This window comes from Muntiacus reevesi, chromosome 18 (assembly GCF_963930625.1).
Source record: "Muntiacus reevesi chromosome 18, mMunRee1.1, whole genome shotgun sequence".
NCBI lineage: Eukaryota > Metazoa > Chordata > Mammalia > Artiodactyla > Cervidae > Muntiacus > Muntiacus reevesi.
This window is the reverse complement of record NC_089266.1, coordinates 17,088,248-17,107,676: the sequence shown is the minus strand read 5'-3', so window position 1 is coordinate 17,107,676 and position 19,429 is coordinate 17,088,248. Positions and strand designations below refer to the sequence as shown.

At 38.6% G+C, this 19,429-nt stretch overlaps 1 protein-coding gene across 1 annotated transcript in view; it reads right to left on the bottom strand.

Annotated features, from left to right (window-relative positions):
• Positions 1-19,429, bottom strand: part of NSF (N-ethylmaleimide sensitive factor, vesicle fusing ATPase) — a 145,561-nt gene that overhangs the window by 15,880 nt on the left and 110,252 nt on the right. The window contains exons 16-17 of the mRNA XM_065910374.1: positions 10,886-10,952; positions 8,810-8,889 (exon numbers count right to left, since the gene is read on the bottom strand). Coding sequence (XP_065766446.1) covers positions 8,810-8,889; positions 10,886-10,952 — 147 coding nt within the window. The remainder of the gene's footprint in view (positions 1-8,809; positions 8,890-10,885; positions 10,953-19,429) is intronic.

Here is a 19,429-nt window from a genome sequence, read left to right as displayed (position 1 = left end):
CCCATGTCTCCGTCACTGTCAGGTGGATCCTTTACCACCGAGCCACCAGGGCAGCCCTGTGACTTTTTTGCTTGTTTCAGAATTCACTAGTAATTTATTATATTTTTTAAAGCTTTACCAATAATTAATACTAAAAGAATGTCAAGTCAAAGAAAAAGGTGGACATTAAGGGATAAACTGATTTAATAAATGTCGTAAGGCTTTATTATCTGTAGAGATGACATTTGCCAGTAGAACTTATACATCAGGAGAAAATTTAATTTTAAAGTCATTTGACTTAAAAGCCATTTGACTTTTTAAACTTATTTTGTATTGGGGTATAGCCAGTTAACAAAAATGTTATGATAATTTCAGGTGAATAGGGAAGAGACTCAGCCATATATATCAGTTCACTTGCTCAGTCGAGTCCAACTCTGTTACTGTTAGTCAAGCAGCAAATTAATTCCAAAGGATTGGAACTTTGATAGTTATATTGTTGAGTTAAAAGTGAATACAACTGTATACACATTAAGTTTTTCTTTTTCCTGATTATAAAGTAATAAATGCTTACTGTAGAAAATGTATAAAATACAAGAAATAATAAAGCAGAAAATCCCACCCATAATCTACCATCTAAGATAAGAGCAGTTATCTTTAAGACAGAGAAACAGAACTTTTACTTTTGCTTTCATTTCACTCTTTAAAAAAATTATTTTGTGCCATTTTAATATGAACATCAATTAAAGAATAATAAATGCATTAAAATATTGGGAGGCTGAGCACAAACTTTTCTTTCAAAAAGTTTGGTGGCCCTAGATATAAAGATAATCGCAGAAAACAATTCTGGCATATTCCCTCCAGCCCTTTTTCCTTTATAGCTGAAATCACACCTAGAGAATAACTGAGGATTAAGTGGAAGGTGATCTGATCGTTAGGCAGGCAGTTTCTGACACTGGCCCAGTTTATACAGATACTGGGGGTCACTAGCAGACAGCCACCCAGCTTCTCATCTCCCTGCTCTGGATGGTGTTTCTCCCTGTCCTCCCTCCCCATGATTACTCCTCTCTCAGGGAACCGGCACCCTCTTCCACTTGCTGCAGGGCCAGCCCTGGCAGGGTCTGTGGGAGCGTGACGGCTGGCAGGTAGAGGCCAAGGAAGGTGTCGTTCCTGCTGATGTGTCTACAGGGCTGGCTTCTGGCTATCTGGAGCCTAGCTCTTTTGATATGGATTAGTTACTCTGTTGGTTTTATATATTTCTGTGTGTGAGGAAAGACAGGAGTCAGAGTTTTCTTTAAAGTGAATACTAAACTGAGTTGTGATTTGTAGTTTACAAAGAATTATAATCAACATTTATCTTATTTAATTCTTACAACTGTTCCCAATTTACAGTGAGAAAATTGAGGGTCAGAAATTAAGTGACTGGATTCAAACTCAAGCTTTCCAACTCCTGAGCTCTCATTTACACTGCCAATGCCAGTTCTATTAATACATGTAGTTAAGACCCACCAGCTTCAAGACGTCCATTCAACAAATAGTATTATTTATATAGCCTAAATAGGTCTGGAAAGAGAGAGAAGAGAGGAAGGAAAGGAGAGAGGGCGGGTCCACACAGATTGTCTGGAGCTTTCCCTGTGAAAAGCACTCTTGCCATTCCCCAATGTGAGAGGTAGGCAGGACTATCAAGATGAAAAATGGTCACAGACCAAGTTGTGACTTACAGAGATCAAGGCCATGCTCCACCCATATTCTAATAACTATCAGGAATATTGACAGACCTTTGTAAGGTCCTCCTTAGTGGTTCTTCCTAACCAATAGTTGTTATGCCATAACATTATAAACCCCAAGGAATCTCCAAAGGCCTGTATATTTGCTTTGGGGACAGGAATGTAGGAGAGAAGCTGTGAAGCACTATTCAGTTCTACTTGGATTAGAAGGAAAAAAAGGAGTGGTGGGGGGCAGTCTTGGAGGCCTAGTGTAATGGGCAGTGTCCTTAGGACCCCACAATCCACCAGAAGCCCTGGTCCTCTCTCTACTCCTCATGCTGCTGAACTCTGAAATTCCTGTTTCTACTTCATTCTCCCTTTTATAATAGGGATCTCCAATCCCTAGATCAAGGTATTTGTCTTAGGACTCTGAAAGCTTCTGAATTTCAGTGAATGGGAGATGGGGAAGTAGAGTGTCTCTATTTCTTTTGCCAGTATTGCTAGTGAAGGAATTTGAACCTGGGCATTCCAACTTGGAACACAGAACTCACTTTCCGTGGAAATGTGCTATATACAGCAGTTACACTCTGTATTTTTCCTAACTTACATGCTAAAAAGGTTCTGTGGACTATCTAAAGGCACCTCTCTTCTTGAAACAACTGGGAGATAGATATATTTCCAGTTCTATACAATAGCCTTAATAAAATACTAAACCTCTAAGAACTTTAAAACAGTAAGAAAACAGGAAGAAACAGAATCTTAGATGTCAACCCTTGGCTCCAAGCAATGGGAACATTCAAATCACTCAAGAGAAACATTGATCATTTTTTAAGAATAAGATTCTTTACAAATGACATTCTCTGTGGACAACACTATACTCCAACTTCTCAGTAACTCTGTGCTTTTCACAATAAGGCATTAATACCTTATGTCTGTGCAGCCCACAGGTTTATACAGAACTTACACTATGTCCACTGGCCGTCCATGGGGTGGGTAAGGAGGAATCATTGCCATTTTACAGATGAAGAAATAGACACAAAGATGTTAAGGGGCTAGTTGAAGACTATAAGGCCAGATGTCTGTGCTAAGACTCAAACTCAGGTTTTCTGACTCCAAGTCCAATACAATGAGTAAGCTGTGCAGAGTACACTCATAACTAGATTCATGGCCTCATGGAACACTAGGATGGTAGAATCAACACTTCTCTAATAAATGCTGATGTCATGTCACAGTAATATATCAATATTTAAGGCAATGAGAACTATGGTGTTGGATAAGACTCTTGAGAGTCCCTTGGACTGCAAGGAGATCCAACCAGTCCATCCTAAAGGAAATCAGTCCTGGGTGTTCATTGGAAGGACTGATGCTGAGGCTGAAACTCCAGTACTTTGGCCACCTCATGCGAAGAGGTGACTCATCGGAAAAGACCCTGATGCTGGGACGGATTGGGGGAAGGAGGAAAAGGGGACGACAGAGGATGAGATGGTTGGATGGCATCACCAACTCGATGGACATGGGTTTGAGTAAACTCCGGGAGTTGGTGATGGACAGGGAGGTCTGGCGTGCTGCGATTCATGGGGTCGCAAAGAGTCGGACACGACTGAGTGACTGAACTGAGTGACTGAACTGACTGAGGCAATGAGAAGATATTTTGTCTCAACAACATTAGCATTTCTCTATGGTTAAGATTTAGAGATTGAATCCTGAGATACCTATAAATGGTATAATTTTTGTATTTAATTAATATGTATTATAGATGTGCTCTACTGAAAAACAAAACCTCTATTTAGAAAACATGGTTTTACTGTGGCTGATTCATATCAATGTACGCAAAAATCACCACAATATTGTAAAGTAATTAGCTTCCAATTAAAATAAATAAATTAATTTAAAAAATAAAATATAAAAAAAAGCAAAAAAAGAAAACATGGTTTTATTTAGCAGATATTTGTAGCAATGTTTTATAAAAGGACTCACCAAACTTCTTTCACTGATTTTGATGAACTTAAAACTGTTCTATACACACACACACGTGTATGTATATATATATATATATATATATTTTCAACTTACACAGAACTTTCTGAAATAATCTACTAAGCGAAGTATACTTTTAGAGAATTTATTTATAAACTATAGTAGCCATCTAATATCACTGACTTAACAAATGGGAAAACTGGGCTACTAAACTGTCAATCATCACCCAGATTTTTTTCAGTAAAGAAGTCTAATGCAAAAGTCACCACATCAGTGATTACAATTAATGTGTCTGGCAAAATGACTAAACCTCTTTCCTAAAGTGGTTATATATCTTATTGAGTCATATTATAGTCATTAGCCCGAGTTAATTTTGAACAGATAGACAAGGAGATATTCGTGTTTAGGCCTGCATGATTTGGAGTCTCTTCCATTATTTGCTTATTTCGCTAAAGCAACCCAAAGCCTGAGGAGTTGCTTAATATCACCAAGACTTCCTAATAATATATCTGAAGTAAGATTGCACTGAGATATCATATAAGGATTACAGGAAAAGCAATCTTGTCTAGAGATCGGTGACCTTAAATGAAACCCATGGAGAAACAAGCATGTCTGCCTGAATTCCCATCAGGAAATTACTAACGGTCTTATTGGTTCACACATTACACCCTTCCCAGCTCTAAGCCCTACTTCTTTCTTCTCAGGTTAATATTCCTAAGTGCCAGAGCAGTGAGGAAGGAATTTTTCTCAACAATTTTATTTTTTAGCTAAAAGTCTTAACAACTGTGAGGTATTTTGAGGTCTACTTCAGTAATATTGCTATTAATTTGGAGTGGTCTTCTTTTGTAAAAGTTCACAGTTTCCAAAGATTTTGCCAGCTGGAATGCTGTGAATAAATTATAAATGTTCTATGGTATCAAAACTATTCAGCCCTTGGGACGGGGGTTAGCACTTGGTGGGGCTGCACCTCTGGCTAGCTGTGACTGGCCTCATCCACTTACCCAACTATATCATCAGATGTTATTATTTTCTATATGCCGTGATACGAAAAAGGCTGGGAAGCACTGAAGTGAAAAAGCTGTGGTTCTCTGTAAGTTACAAGGTTACTCTGGTACATATGGATGAGATCTTCCAAACTGATTTGCAAAAACTGTCAGGTAAACATTAAGGCAGTCGGGTTAATGGGCTTAACTGCTCTCACACTTGTTGAGGAAACTAGGAAGTCATGTCATTTCACAGCTGAGGAGTTCCTTTTCAGGCACTTTGTCTCCCGGAAGGAAAAAAAAAAGAAGGTGCCAGAGGAGATCTAGGAGGAAAATAACAAAGCCATTCGTGTTACAGTTTGCAAGAAGGTTTACCTGGCCTTACTGCCTTACTACTGCCTCTTTCTTGACGGGAAGAGACTAAGGCTTTCATCCTCCTGATCCTGAAAAGCACATTCCCCTCGACTTCCATAAATCTGCAAAACTTGAAAAGAGCCCCAGTGTCATCGAGCAAAAGAGCCGGCTTTAGGAATCTCACTGGAAGGAGGGGTGTCTTCAAGCCTCTCACTGCTAAGCCGGACATTTCCTAACACTGGATAAATTGTACGTCCAGCTCAGGGAGGGTGAACTGCAGTGGTCTTTTACCCTCCAAGCCAATTGTTAGCTTTTCACAGGAATCAGCAGGGAAGCACATGTGAAACCTCTGTGGTGATGGTGAGCACCCCCATGCCTTGTGTGACTCTGCATGTAGATGAAGCAGGCTGGGAGCTTTCTTAGCTACTGCTGCTGAGTTCTCAGAGCAGCCCTTTTCTCCAGCGTGGCTCCCTGCTGGGACAGCCCTTTTCAATTTTTCTATCCCCCCTCGATCTCTTCTCCTGCAGAACACAGGGAAACTTGATTGAAATAAAGACCTCGGGAACATGTTTTATTTTCTCCTGTTCAATCCATTTTAGAAAAGCTTTTAATTGGTTTTAAAAAGATGCTAAACAAAATGTGATGATGTTTTTCAGTCTTCATGAACTACAGATACCACTTTTTATACTTTCAAAGGGCTAATAAATCAATCATGAAATTAACTCTCCAGCTAAATTGAAAGCAAATCCACTGAATACCGGGTTCATTAAAAATCTATGCATTTACTTAGAAAAATTTAAAATTCAAAGAAAATTATCCTAGTAACTGAAATCTGACTTGAATTTTTAGTCCTACACTGAAAATCCAAGACCAAAGCAATCACAAAGGAAAAAAGGAGGGCTTGTGAACCAGTTTTAATAAAGCCAATTTACAACGAAGGAGGAGAGGTGGGGGATGGGGAGAAGCAGAAAAGAGAATATCCTGATCCATAACAACATAGTGCCCCTGAAGGGATCCTTTTATTTCAGCATGTGCACACATGCACACACAATTTTTCTATGTGAAAGCTGAATTACAACAAATGCAAAATTAAAGATTCTGTGACTGATAATGATTATTGTATTGTATGTATGTACAGTTCCTCTTTTTAAAGAAAAATGCCTACAACTTTTCTGTTTCCTTGACAGTGATAAAATAATAGCTTTCTATCTACTAAAAGTCTACGCATCCCTACAACATTGGGATTCATACACTTTTAATATTTAACTGCAAACAGCTGAAAAGCCTACACGATAATGCTTTGGCAAAGTGAAGGCTTCTACTTCAGAATGACAAAGTCTTGACACTGGATCACCTTGAAAAAGTCTCCCTTATTTTCTTCAGAGGATACAAACTAATTTAAAAAGTCAGATGGCACAGAGAAACCACATTTTTATTTTGTTAAATATATGCCAACTAGACATATCTTAAGCATTCATTTCTTCTGCCACTGACTCTCTTACACAGCAGGTCATCCAGCAGTCCAGCTCAGAGCCACCCAATTCTGATTAAGGACAGGCTGGTATTTTATTAGAATCCCCGCCACTTCCGATCACTAAGGCAACCAGATCTGCCTTTTACTTCTTACATGTTCCTATATTCTTCCTTTCCAATCCTTAAGAGAAATTCGTTCCACATCCCTTTCTAATGATCCAACTCCTGTTTCAAAGATTTCTCCCAAGCTGGGTCATGTACGTTTACTCCTTACATTCAGCTCTTCATAGAATCCTCCTTTCTTCATTTAAGCTTCTGAAACTATCTATCATAACAATTTTATTAAGATGTAACTCCTATTAACACAAAGTTCACTGACTTAAAGTGTACAGTTCAATGGTTGTTAGTAGATTGTGCAGACATATGCAACTATCACTGGACTCAGTTTTAGAACATATTCATCATGCCCCAAAGAAACCCAGTATCCACCAGCAGTCACCTCTCATTCTCCTTACCCACTCCTCCAGTCTCAGGCAACCACTGATCTGGTTTCTGTCTCTATAGACTTGCCAATTCTAGGTATTTCACATAAATGGAATCATACAATATGTAGTCTTTTGTGACTGGCTTCTTCTGCTTAGCATGTTTTCAAGGTTCATTCACGTTATAGCAAGTACTCAGCATTTTTTTTAAATGCCAAATAATACTCCATTATATGTATATACATTTATTTTATTTGATGAACATTTGGGTTGTTTCCACTTTTTGGCTATTATGAATAATGCTTCTATGAACATTCATGTACAACTTCTTGTGTGGATATATATTTTCATTTCTGTGTGTTATATACCTAGAAATAGAATTGCTAGGGCACGTGGTAACCCTATCTTTAAGCTTTTGAGTGCTAGACTGTTTTCCAAAGTTTGGACAGTTTACCTATTCCCACCAGCAGTGTATAAGGATCCAATTTCTCCATCTGCATGCCAACACTTGTTATTGACTTTTTTTCCTTGGCCATGCCACATGGCTTGTGGGATTTTTTTTTTAGTTCCCTGACCAAGGGTTGAACGGTACAGTGAGAGATCAGAGTCCTAACCACTATACATCCAGGGAATTCCCCTGACTTTTTAATCATGGTAATAAGATAATGTTCCTTTCCTCAAAGGTCTTACAATTATTTTTATAAAACAGAAACAGTTATTCCTAGGTCTTTATTCAAGATTTTGGAAGTCATTTGTCAATGTGTTCTATTTATTTCTAAAAACACTCACTTCTCTATTTTCAGCTTTAATATAACCTAAAACTTCAACTATTGGGAGTAACAGTTTACAGGAAAATGATGTAAAAAATCCTTCATAGTGCAAATATACAGTAAGGTTTCAAGATTGTTGTAGGTTATATTTCTCTTCACTAATCTAAAAAAAAAAAAATAAACCCTAGAAAATCAAGACAAGTCCTCTACCTTTAGGTCTAACACATACACACATACAGTTTTAACTGTTAACTTAAATATCAGATTCACCAGCTTAACCTTAAATATTTTCCATACAACTTGCTTTATGTCTCTAACTTCAAATATGGAATTTCCATACAGTTTTTTAAGTTAGTATGTCACCCCTTTGTATCTGCCTTTGGTTGGCATTTCTTCAAGGTTACAACATGCAGAATCAACCAAGAGAATTCATGTCTTGTGTCATAGCCAAACATGCTCTGGCAGCCTCACCATAATTAACATATTTAACCAACCCTCATAGGTCAGTTTAAATGTGTTAAGCTATCAAAATCACCAGTCTCCAACAGCCACATCAGTAAAAATGGAACCAGGGGAACCAAGATCCTAGCTCTAAACTCACCCTCAAAAGTGCCACATGATATGAGAAAAATTCAAACTCATCTGTAAAAACTAAAAACAAAACAAAACTCCCTGCAGGACATAAATTTCCCCAAATACAAACTCTTAGAAAAATCTATGAAAGATGGAACAAATGGGAACATGTATTTAATCACTTCTACATTAATATCATGTATTAATATCGCTCATGGGAGCAGGGGTGGGAAGGGATGTGTAATATGGTGGTGAATTTATAAAGGAACAAAACAGAATACTAACTGAAACTGGAATTTTGAGATTTTCAGAAAAAAAATGGAAAACTTCTCTGATTGAGAGAAGTGATTAAGAAAATTATTTACCTTAAGACAGAAGGCCAGCCTGGATGACCTTGCAAAATCCCTTCAACAAGATAATTTTACAAGTTTTTGATAATCTGCTTATTGAGAGAGTGCACCATTGTATAATTTACTGGAACAACTCTGTAAAAATGTTCCTTATATTATTTTTACCTGCGGAGGCGCCTTTTTCAGTAAGACAAGAAGAGCCTGTAGTACCAGATTAGAAAATCGAGGGCCAATAGGGACATAATCTGGAAGAGAAACATCGCTGTGTTTAGGGATTCGATATACATATGCACATATTCCAAACATACAGATTTTTCTGCATCAAGAGTAAAAACAGTCCTAAATAAAAGTCGTGTAACTAATGAGAACAAGAAAAAAGCTTCTAAATATCCATTTTGTGCTTGTGTAGACATCTTTGTCTGATATTCAGAGACAGTTTTTTTAAAAGGGGAAAAAAAAATCCCCAGGTCTATTGACTAAACATTTCCAAGAAGTTATCGCAAACCTTGGCAAATACAGGTGAGTATACAAGGCAACAAAACAAGATACTAGAAAACGGACAGAAGGGGAAGTAACAAGTAGTAATAATGGAAGTAAGGTATTTTGACACAAGTGAAATGATGGTAAAGCCGTGAAGACTGGCCCACAGGTGGCGAAGAACGGGGAATTTCTCAGAGAACTTTCTATCTGTTAAGCTCCTACTCATCCTTCAAGATTCGGCACAAATGTCACCCCTCTGCTTTCTCTGGGTACCGCGTGTGCGCCCTCGCCCTGAGCTTACCGCTGCCTTCTAGCAGCAGCCCTCTGAAGTCAAAAGTGATCTTCCCTTTTCTGAAAGCCCAGAACACGCGGCACGTTCTACTTTATATTAATTTTTGCTGATGTATGTCATAATGAGAGCATCTTACTACTTATTTTTCTGAAGCCCTAATGATTCTAGCCCAGTGGTAAGGGCTCAGCAAATGCTTACCAAATAAATGAACCAACATGAACAGATAATAACTATTCATACAAGTGAAAATATACTCAGAGGGCAAACATTCTTGACACAGTATTGTTGCTATGACCACACATCTCAATTGTGTTTAGGTAAAGGAGTTTGCGCAGAGCTATGAGTATGTGCCTAAATGCTTTTAAAGAAATAATCCCAGAAACTGAGATGAACTGTATCAAAAAATAGCAGATCCAAAACCCAGGTCACCAGATAAAACTATCTATTTAAGAAGACCTCCTATGTACACCTACTTTGTTTTATAACAAACACTACCTTAGGAAACAGGAAAATAGATCATAGAGGACATAAAATAAGTCTCAAAATTGCAGGGGAAATGTAGTAAGAACAGTTAATAAGAAATCATTACTATACCATTATAGACCCCTTAAGAAAGAAGGGGGTTAGTTAACCAGGCATTGGTAGTATTTTCAGATATTTATTAAGTTACCAGGTGGGATCAACTTCAATCAATTTTGTTATAGCATCCTGAGCCATTGTTATAATGAATTTATCCCAGATTTATCTAGTTTGTGTGAAGAAATAAAATATAAGAGTAACAGCACTGTTTTGGCATTTATTTGTGGAGTACACCTTATGAGCTGAGTACAGGGACTGTTTTATTTATCTTTGTATTCTATAGGCGTGCACTTAAACATAGGAGATGTTTAATAGGTATTTTAAAAAATTACTTTAGAGCACTTGTAATTTTCAGAATGTTTTTAACTTTCACAACATTATCTCATTTCTGTCTTCACATTTACTCTGTGGGATAACTAAGGAAGAGAATACAGTCTGTGCTTCATCTGAATGGAAACTGAGACAGAGCTGACAACCTCTGCCCCAAGTGTTACTGCTAACTTGTAGCTTTCACTCCAGCCCTAAGCTCTTCTTTCCTTAGTTCTGACCCAGTTAGCAAATGGAACTTCTGAGCTACAGGCAGCTCTGAGATAGAATACAGCAAATATATCCATCAATGAAAATCACTAATCATTTATTATGGTCAGGGAATTTTGCAGAAGATACAAAATATGAGACATGGAGCCTTATAAAAGTTATGGTCATAAGGCATATTTACCATTGACACCACTGTTGACTTCAGATATAAGAGAAGTTATATTTCCTTATTAGATAAAGAAAGCTATTTCTATTGCCCTATGGACTATAAACACCTGTATTTTCTCTTGTAATTTGTGAGACATTAGCTGTAATGTGGCAAGGACGGTACAATGGCAGAAGTGATGACTCACCAAGCAGTCTCTCAATGTCATCCACAACCACACAACTGAGCTGGGATTTGTATGCATCATCAAAGATCTAGAAGAAAAGCAAAACCACGGATTATCTCACTGCCCTAAAAAATTACAAGAATTTCCAAGAAGATAAAATTGAGCTAATTCTTGACCAATGCCCCTCCATCCCAAAACACAGTAAAACACCCAATATTTCTAGTATTTTAAAGAAGTTTTATTTATTTATGGCTGCGCTGGGTCTTTGCTGCTTTGTGAGGGCTTTCTCTAGCTGCAGCGAGAGGGGATGGGTGGTGGACAGGCTTCAGTAGTTGCAGCATGCAGGCTCAGCAGTTGTGGCAAAGGGGCTTAATTGCTCCATGGCATGTGGAATCTCCCCAGACTAGGGGACTGAACCCTTGTGACTTGCACTGGCAGGTGGATTCTTAGCCACTGTGCCGCCAGGGAAGTCCCACCCAATATTTCTGACTACACAAAATTAGACTTTAGTAGATAACAGGACTTAAGAAATTCAAGAGTTCTTACAAATTTACAAGTGAGGAAATGGAGACCCGAAGCAGCTAAATGACTTGCCCAGGACATCACAGCTGGATCACAGCTGATCACAGGGAAGGTAAGGCTACTTTCAGCTCCAAGGGCTGGATGCGTCACACTGGGGCGTGCTCAGGAAAAACTGGAATTTATCAACTGACAAATCCATCAAGTTTATCACAATGGTCTCTCCTCTCTCTGTCAGGGGCATGACTTCAGTTCTGTGACTCAAGGGCTAAACGGAGCCACAGGAATGTGCAGGGTAAAACTGAATGTCATTTTATTAGTGTAGGAACTGTGGCCCTGTCAAACAGGAATAACATTGAAAGCAGAGAATTCTGTCAGCCCAAATAAGAGTGTAACAGCCAAAGTGTCTACAAAAGAATTAAAGTTAAGGATAAAACATCAGATAGAGGCATCGTTAGAACTAGACAAAAGATGACAGTACATTATTTTAAGATAGCCAAATAAATGGAAATCAAGCAAGCAGTGAAGGAGGTTGTTATATCCTGGCAAGGAAGTAGCAATTTCAAGCCAGATAGAAGAATTAATTCTTTTTTAAGTTGAATATAAGTGCTCAAAGTCTTGAGACCAGCGTTTTTCTAAATGTTGGCGGTTCCTATTCCAGTGCTCAGTGTAGCCCACCGGTTTCATTTCTAAGAATTAATCCCTGCATTCCAGTCCAATCTGACTGATGAGTAACCTCAAGGTACCAAGATGGTAACCACCACTCTCCTGATTTTGCTTGGTAGTAGCATGATATTCCTTACTGGGTACCTTTTAACTATAGAAGATAAAGAATTAGGTACAGGAATAAAGTAAATTAAACCTATAATATTAATCTTTTTCACATTATGTTTAAAGACAACCTGTGAATATGTGGTCTTTAAAGCATTTGTGACAATTAAGAAAATTTACTACGTTAGATTAATAGATTAGCCTTGCTAGTTCAATTTAAAACATGCAGTTGACTAATTAATTTTGATAAACTTTAATGCTGGAAGGTGAAATATAACTTTAATAGTCTTGCAAACAGTAACCTGAGATTCACCATAATTATATTATTGTGTGTGTGTGTGTGCTCAGTCATGTCTGACTATTTGCTACCGCATGGACTGTAGCCTGTCAGGCTCCTCTGTCCATGCTTCCATGGACAAGATTTCCAGGCAAGAATATTGGAGCAGGTTGCCATTTCCTACTTCAGGGGATCTTCCCAACCCAGATATTGAACCAATATCTCTAGCTTCTCCTGCACTTGCAGGCAGATTCTTTACCACTATGCCACCATATTGTTAATTTATTAAATAAATGTAATTACAGATTTACTTTGAAACTTAGTATGTTTTGCTTGTTAAACAACTGAAGTACTTCAAAGAGAAAATAAAAACATTTTAAATGTCTAAGTACAGTTTAAAATATTTAAAGAAATTGAAGTTGTAAAAATCTCTTTTTAAGCTACCCTTTACTTGGCTTATAAAAAGAATAAAATAAGTGGATTATTTTTAAAGTTTAAGTTTTCTTTTGTGTTGAAAACCTGGATTTTAAATTATATAATTTTAATATGTTGAATTTTAATTTTCTAGACCTCTAACTAGCTACACATGGTCTTTTCTATGCTCAAAAAGTCACTCTCAAAGATGCAAAAATAAATAAATAACCCCCAAAAAACTCATCAACAAAAATAAACCCAAGAGCAAAATGTCAACTCATGTGACAATCTACATGGTAAGTTCCTCCCTAACACACTGTATATTCTTTAAGGTAGGAACTGTCTTTCTTAGCATTATGTCTTCAGGGTCTGATGCTTCACTGGTGCCTAATAAACATCTGCTGCATATATGTGGGAAAGAATGCCTCTGCTGCTTTTCTTTGCACCATCCCCTATACCCGTCAGTCATCTACCCTTTCATCCTTAGCCATCTGTCTCCTCATTGGATTGTGAGGTGGATAAAACCTTTATTCATGTTACCCCTCTGTATCCAGCACAGAAGAGTATTTATCTGCTCAATGGATTCAAAACACAAAGTTCTAATTTCATCCTGTCATAAGTTACTTGCCTCTCTTCTCCTTCGGTATAGCATTTTCTATTGTGTATATATTACAGATTCATAGTATTCTTCCTTATATTACATCAGATTGTTAGCTCTTTGAAGGCAAGTACTGTTGTATTTATCTCTGTATCCATGTCACTTAATATGATGCCTTATCAGAAAGTGATCAATAAACCCTTATTGAAGGAATACACTGAAATATATGCATTAAAGTCAAGTAGACATACCAGGGCAGTAGTTGGAGATGCATGACTGAAGTCAGAGTATGGACATCTCATTCAGGGCAGTGAATGCTGAAACCATGAGAGGGAAGAAATCTTCAAGGAGCAAAGGTAGAAGCAGAAGAATAAAGGGCCAAGGCCTGAATCTTGGAGCGCTGTTCTGTTAACTCATTTAGCAAATATTTCTGAATTCATATCGTGTGTCAAGCACTAATGAAGGCAATGGAGAGAGTAAAAGCTAAGGTCACTTGTGACTATGATGAAGCACAGCCTGATGAGGTTAGAGGAGACACAAGAGGGTGTGATGGCGCACAGCCCAGGAGCTGTGGGAGTCTGGGGTCATGCCACGCACATCCTAGTGCTCTTTCTGGCACGTGGTCAGACTGCACTTTCCCAACCCCTCTGGAGTCAGGGATGGTAATGGGATTTGCGTTGGGAATGGGAGTGGAGTATTCCACTTTCTGAAAGGAGCTTCGAGAGCCATGGCTTGGTTTATTGTGCTTTCTTTCTCCTGGCTTGGCTATTGTGGAATCACACGTGCCATGGACCCACTATTACCTATTAGCTTGAGTCTCTGAGAAGCTGCAGCAGAGCTTCCCCTCTGAGTTATGGTGGACATGGAGTGTGAACAAGAAATAAACTCTGCAGTGTTAAGCCCCTGAGATTTTGGGGGCTATTCATTATAGCAGCATAATTTAGCCTATTGTAACTGATATAAAAGCTTATGAAATTGATGATGGGTCTCCTAAATTCAGGAAGTGACATTTAAGCTGAGAACTGAAGGATGAACAATTCACTAGGAAAGGGGGGAGAAAGTGATCTAAGCGGAGCATATCAACTATAAGGAGGCACAGAGAAAATCCAGGAGCACTGCAGGAACTAACAGTCAGTAAGAACTAGAAGGAAGAAGGGTCAGCATCGGCGCTGTGTGCATGGGGCATGGTGGGTGAGAGATGAAACAGAAGAGAAACAGAGAGACAATGGAAATGCTTAGATGCTGTTCCACTGCGGGTCTTTGCTCTTTTTTTGAAGACTGGACTAACAGCAGCCAGTGTGGCAAACTCGGGTGATTTCTAGAAGTCATTAAAAATAATGCTTGGCTCTTTTAAAACATTTGCTCAGAATTCTATTGATATGAAGGGCTTTGATGCAAGCATATCATTCTGTCTGACAGACTGTAATATCGTGGAGTTGAGTCACAGGGGCCCAGGACATCGTGGATGGGCTACTGCAGTAGTTCTACACTTTCTCTGAATCAGCCCTTCTTCCTGCTCAAAGCTTATGGAGTTTATAAACATTACTTAGGACAGTGCTGGGGACCGAAATAACAATAAATTTTCACCCATTTATCTCAGATACTGTGATTCACAAAGCATTTCAAATCATTTCACAGCTGACTGCATGGGCTACCTCTAACATTTTAGAAGAAAATACCTACAGCCTTTAATGTAGTCTGTTTTGTTTTTGTTTTTTTACAGACAGTTCTTAATGTACTAATTACAACCATGGGGAGAGGAGTACTCGCCGCTAACTCTCTTAACAACATACTAACCATGACAAAGGCTATGCAATTCCAGTTGTAACTTGACCAGTTTCAGTTGACTCTGCTTTAATTTAAATACACACACATCTTTCACTTCTCACACACATTCTTTCCCATAGGTAGTCACAGGTGTAAGATAAGGTCACCACTATTCTCCTGAATCCATGTTTCTGCCTAGTCGCCTAAGCCTCTTCATTCTTGGCTTCCTGGCCCCATGCTAAATAAGGAGATACCCGGACTCTATTGGCAAGTATATGCAATTAGCTGCCAGACTAAAATCTGAGATATTTACATACTGAGTGGGGAAGTTCTACCATAACTGCAGATAGATAAACCCCAAAAGGAGGAGAGGTACTAGAAGGAGAGATGCAAAAAAAGTAAAACTGTCCAAATTGCCTTAGCTCAGACACAACAACTAAAGTGCTGAACTTGTTATCAGTAATAGCACCCAGGGAATACACACTGCCTTCTCCAGACCAAAAGCCAAAACAACATTTAGCCAGGTGGGCTGAAGCTGGGGCTACTGGTGGTATCTTACAGACTCTTTAAAAAATTAACTTAAATTCTGATCCTTTCATGTAGTAAGATGAAAGTACGATGCTCAAGTTTTTCCTGCTGGAGAGGTTATCAGTAGGAGATCACAGAAGGTATCATGCAAAGTAGGACACTTGAAAGAGGGTAGTTGTTAATAATCCTGCTAAAAAAACAGGTAAAAACCATGACTGCACACAGCAGATTGGAGGATATGGTCTTCCCAGCTCTATCAGGGAGTTTCCTAGAGCATGTAAACTTATCAGAATATATGTATCCTGAGAGTCAGGTAAGAAGTCTGAAAGTGAAGGCTGAAGAAAAGAATGGGGAGAATGAAAGAAAGAAAAAAAGTGTGGAGAAGAGTGACAATAGTCAACAGGGCAAAAACGAGAGGTCTACTCTAGAAGATGAAGACTCTAGAAAACACAAAAACCCATAGTCTACTTAGCTGTGGACATAAGGAGACTGTCAGCATGGACCTCTTTGGTGCCTCCTCTCTTGTGTGCAAAGGCAGGCTGTGGGTCATGAGAGATGACCTAAAACGTGGGGAGCCTGGGCCTGTGGCAGGAGCATGCTGGACGCACTGTGAAAGGAGGAATGGAGCTCCTGTTGCCGAGGGCTTGGGGGCAGGTTTGGTCATGGACCTTGAGGGCGCCGAGAGCTCTCAAGGCACTGAGCCCACTCCTGGAATCTTCATATGAGCTGGGAACCACCTGTGTATAGGGGGTGGGCAGCAGCTGCAGCCTCTGGAGTCTACATGAATGTAAACGGGAACACGCCAGCATTAGCTCCACGTTAATCCCAGCCTCTCAGAATCACAAACCCCAGCAAAGCAAACTCCAAGTAGAGTCTGTCCTCCATTTTCTAGAACCTCTTTAGGGCTCTGAGGTAAGTGAAGCCAAATTCTCTGGTTCTTTCGGGGCTGAAAGAGTTCACCTCAATTCAGAAGTGGTTGGCATGAAGTACCGAGTGAGTAGGAATCTGTTGACAGTAGGAATTTGATGACTTAGAAAATCCCCAATGTAGTAAATCTGTCAGCAATTAGCTGAAAGCATACTCTAATCATATTTGGTAGCACATAAAAATGTAAGTGAGCAAATTCAAATCGGTGCTATCAGTAATAATCTCTTGTTTCTAAAAATAACTTGGGAGTAGACCAAGCAAACATTAGCTGTCTTCTAATGAAACTGACTCAGGAAGTGGACCTAAACTTTTGGCAAAGTGCTCAAGCTTTCTGGAAATGACCTCAAATTCCCTTATTTGTTCTCCCTGCTTTTCAGGAAAAATTCTTACATTTTCACAAAACATGAGAGACAGACTGGGATATCTTTAATAACATAAGAAGTCACAAGGTCTGAAAGTTAAGTTCTACTGAAGAGCTGCACAATCCTCTTTTGCGTGCCAGACAGATACAACCGTCAGAAGACAAAGTATATTAAACAAAAAGAACAGGTGCTTGCCCCCCGCCCCCAGAGCAGTACAGGGACCTGTGGTCACTTACAGGGTGTCCACTTGTCAGTTACTGCAAGCACAATCTTCAACAAATCAGCTACATGATATATTAGGATGTTAACCAAAAACACCCAAATTCTGTTGCTTAGTAACTGCTGTCTAAAGATCCAATTTCCAGCTCTGCTCTTTGTATGGACTAAACCATGAAAAGAGGAGGATTAGGCACCATGATTCTGTTCTGTGCAGACTACAATTTGCAGTGGGATTTACAGGAGGATATTCAAAGAAGATTATTTCTATCTTGCAAAGCTAGTGGAAAGGAAAATGTCTTCCATTAATTTTCAGTCCTTTTAAAAACAAGACTATATGACCTTACTAATGGGTATAGTTTTAGAAATCACAATTTTTTTACTCAATTTTGTTCAAACAATGTAATCACATCAGATTGTCCTATGTCATCTCTGTACTGACTGTATACTCAGAAAGCATACTAGTTAAAATCAAGATCTACTGCATTGTTATTTTTTTCATTTAATGCCATTAACAGAACTAGCAAATAGGTTTTTTCTTTTTTTAAAGTATAGATGCAGAAATGGATAAAGGAATTAAATTTTTTAAACAGGATAATGTTGGGGAAACAAAAACAAAATACGGGAGAAGAGAAAGATATGTAAATACTTCAGCTATCTTAAGGGAACATAGAGTATCACCTCCCCAACAGAATGTGAGAATAATACCTCATACAGAGTTTGCTACTATTGAGTTTATCTACACAGAGAAAGGATTTATTAAGCAAATTAAGAAGTAGAATTGAATCGAGTATAAACTACTTTCATATATTTTAGCACCAGAATCTGTATGTGAATAAGAAGCAATAGCTTAATTGCAATTAATGGCCTGAAAGTTAAGTATCTTAATCTTAGATACTCATTAAAGCAAGCCTAATGTCTCTCTCCACTAACAAAAACTCTTGGTTTAAGTAACAAAACCAAGCAGTAAAATGATATATAAAGATATTATGGGCAAGAGTCCAAGGAAACTGATATTCTTATATGATGGGATTGCGAGTGTAAACTGAAACAACTTTCTTAAGAAGTAGGTTTTATAAACATTAATATTTTTACATAAGTTTTAATAGCAACATTTATCATAAATTCACACCCATTAATATTTTTACCTTAGCAATCTCAGCTGTGAGAATTCATCCTAAGGAAATAATCAGAAATGTATGTGCAATAATAATGATAAGTAAGAATAACCACTATACTTTATTGAGCACATATTACATCCCAAGGCACTGTATGATACAGCACAAAAATCACTGTCTCATTTAATTCTCATAACAATCCCTGCTGCTAAGTCGCTTCAGTCGTGTCTGACTCCACAGACGGAGTGCGAGACCATGTGAGACCCCATAGACGGCAGCCCACCAGGCTCCCCCGTCCCTGGGATTCTCCAGGCAAGAATACTGGAGTGGGTTGCCATTTCCCTCTCCAATGCATGAAAGTGAAAAATGAAAGTGAAGTCGCTCAGTCGTGTCCGACTCTTAGCGACCCCATGGACTGCAGCCCACCAGGCTTCTCCATCCATGGGATTTTCCAGGCAGGAGTACTGGAGCGGGGTGCCATTGCCTTCTCCGAACAATCCTATGAGGCACCTATTAATATTATCCTCATTTTGTAGATGAGAAAATAGAGGTTTACAGATTAAGTGACTATAAGAGCTGGTAAGTGCAGTGGAGCTGGGATTCAAATTCAGGTCTATTAGAAACCCAAGTCCAAATTTTCAGCCAGTAAATTTTGATGCTACTCTCAGAAAAATGTAATAAGAAAATGGGGGCAGTCACTGGAAGTTCTAGAGAAGGAAATGGCAACTCACTCTAACATTCTTGACTGGAAAATCCCATGGACAGAGGAGCCTGGTTGGCAACAGAACATGGGGCTGCAAAGGAGTCGGACAGGACTTAGTGACTAAACAGCCACAAATGAGAGTGCTACAGAATACTGTTTATAATTGTGAAAAAACTTGGAAACAACCTAAATGTTAAACAAAAAGGGAATGTTTAAGTGGATATTACACAGCTACTAATTTAACATAATATTGGGATAAACTTTAATGACAATGAAAAAATTTTATAGTAAGTGGAAAAAAAACCAGTATGTCCAATGTGATCACCAATACATAATACGTTGTGTGTATGTGTGTCTGAGAAGAA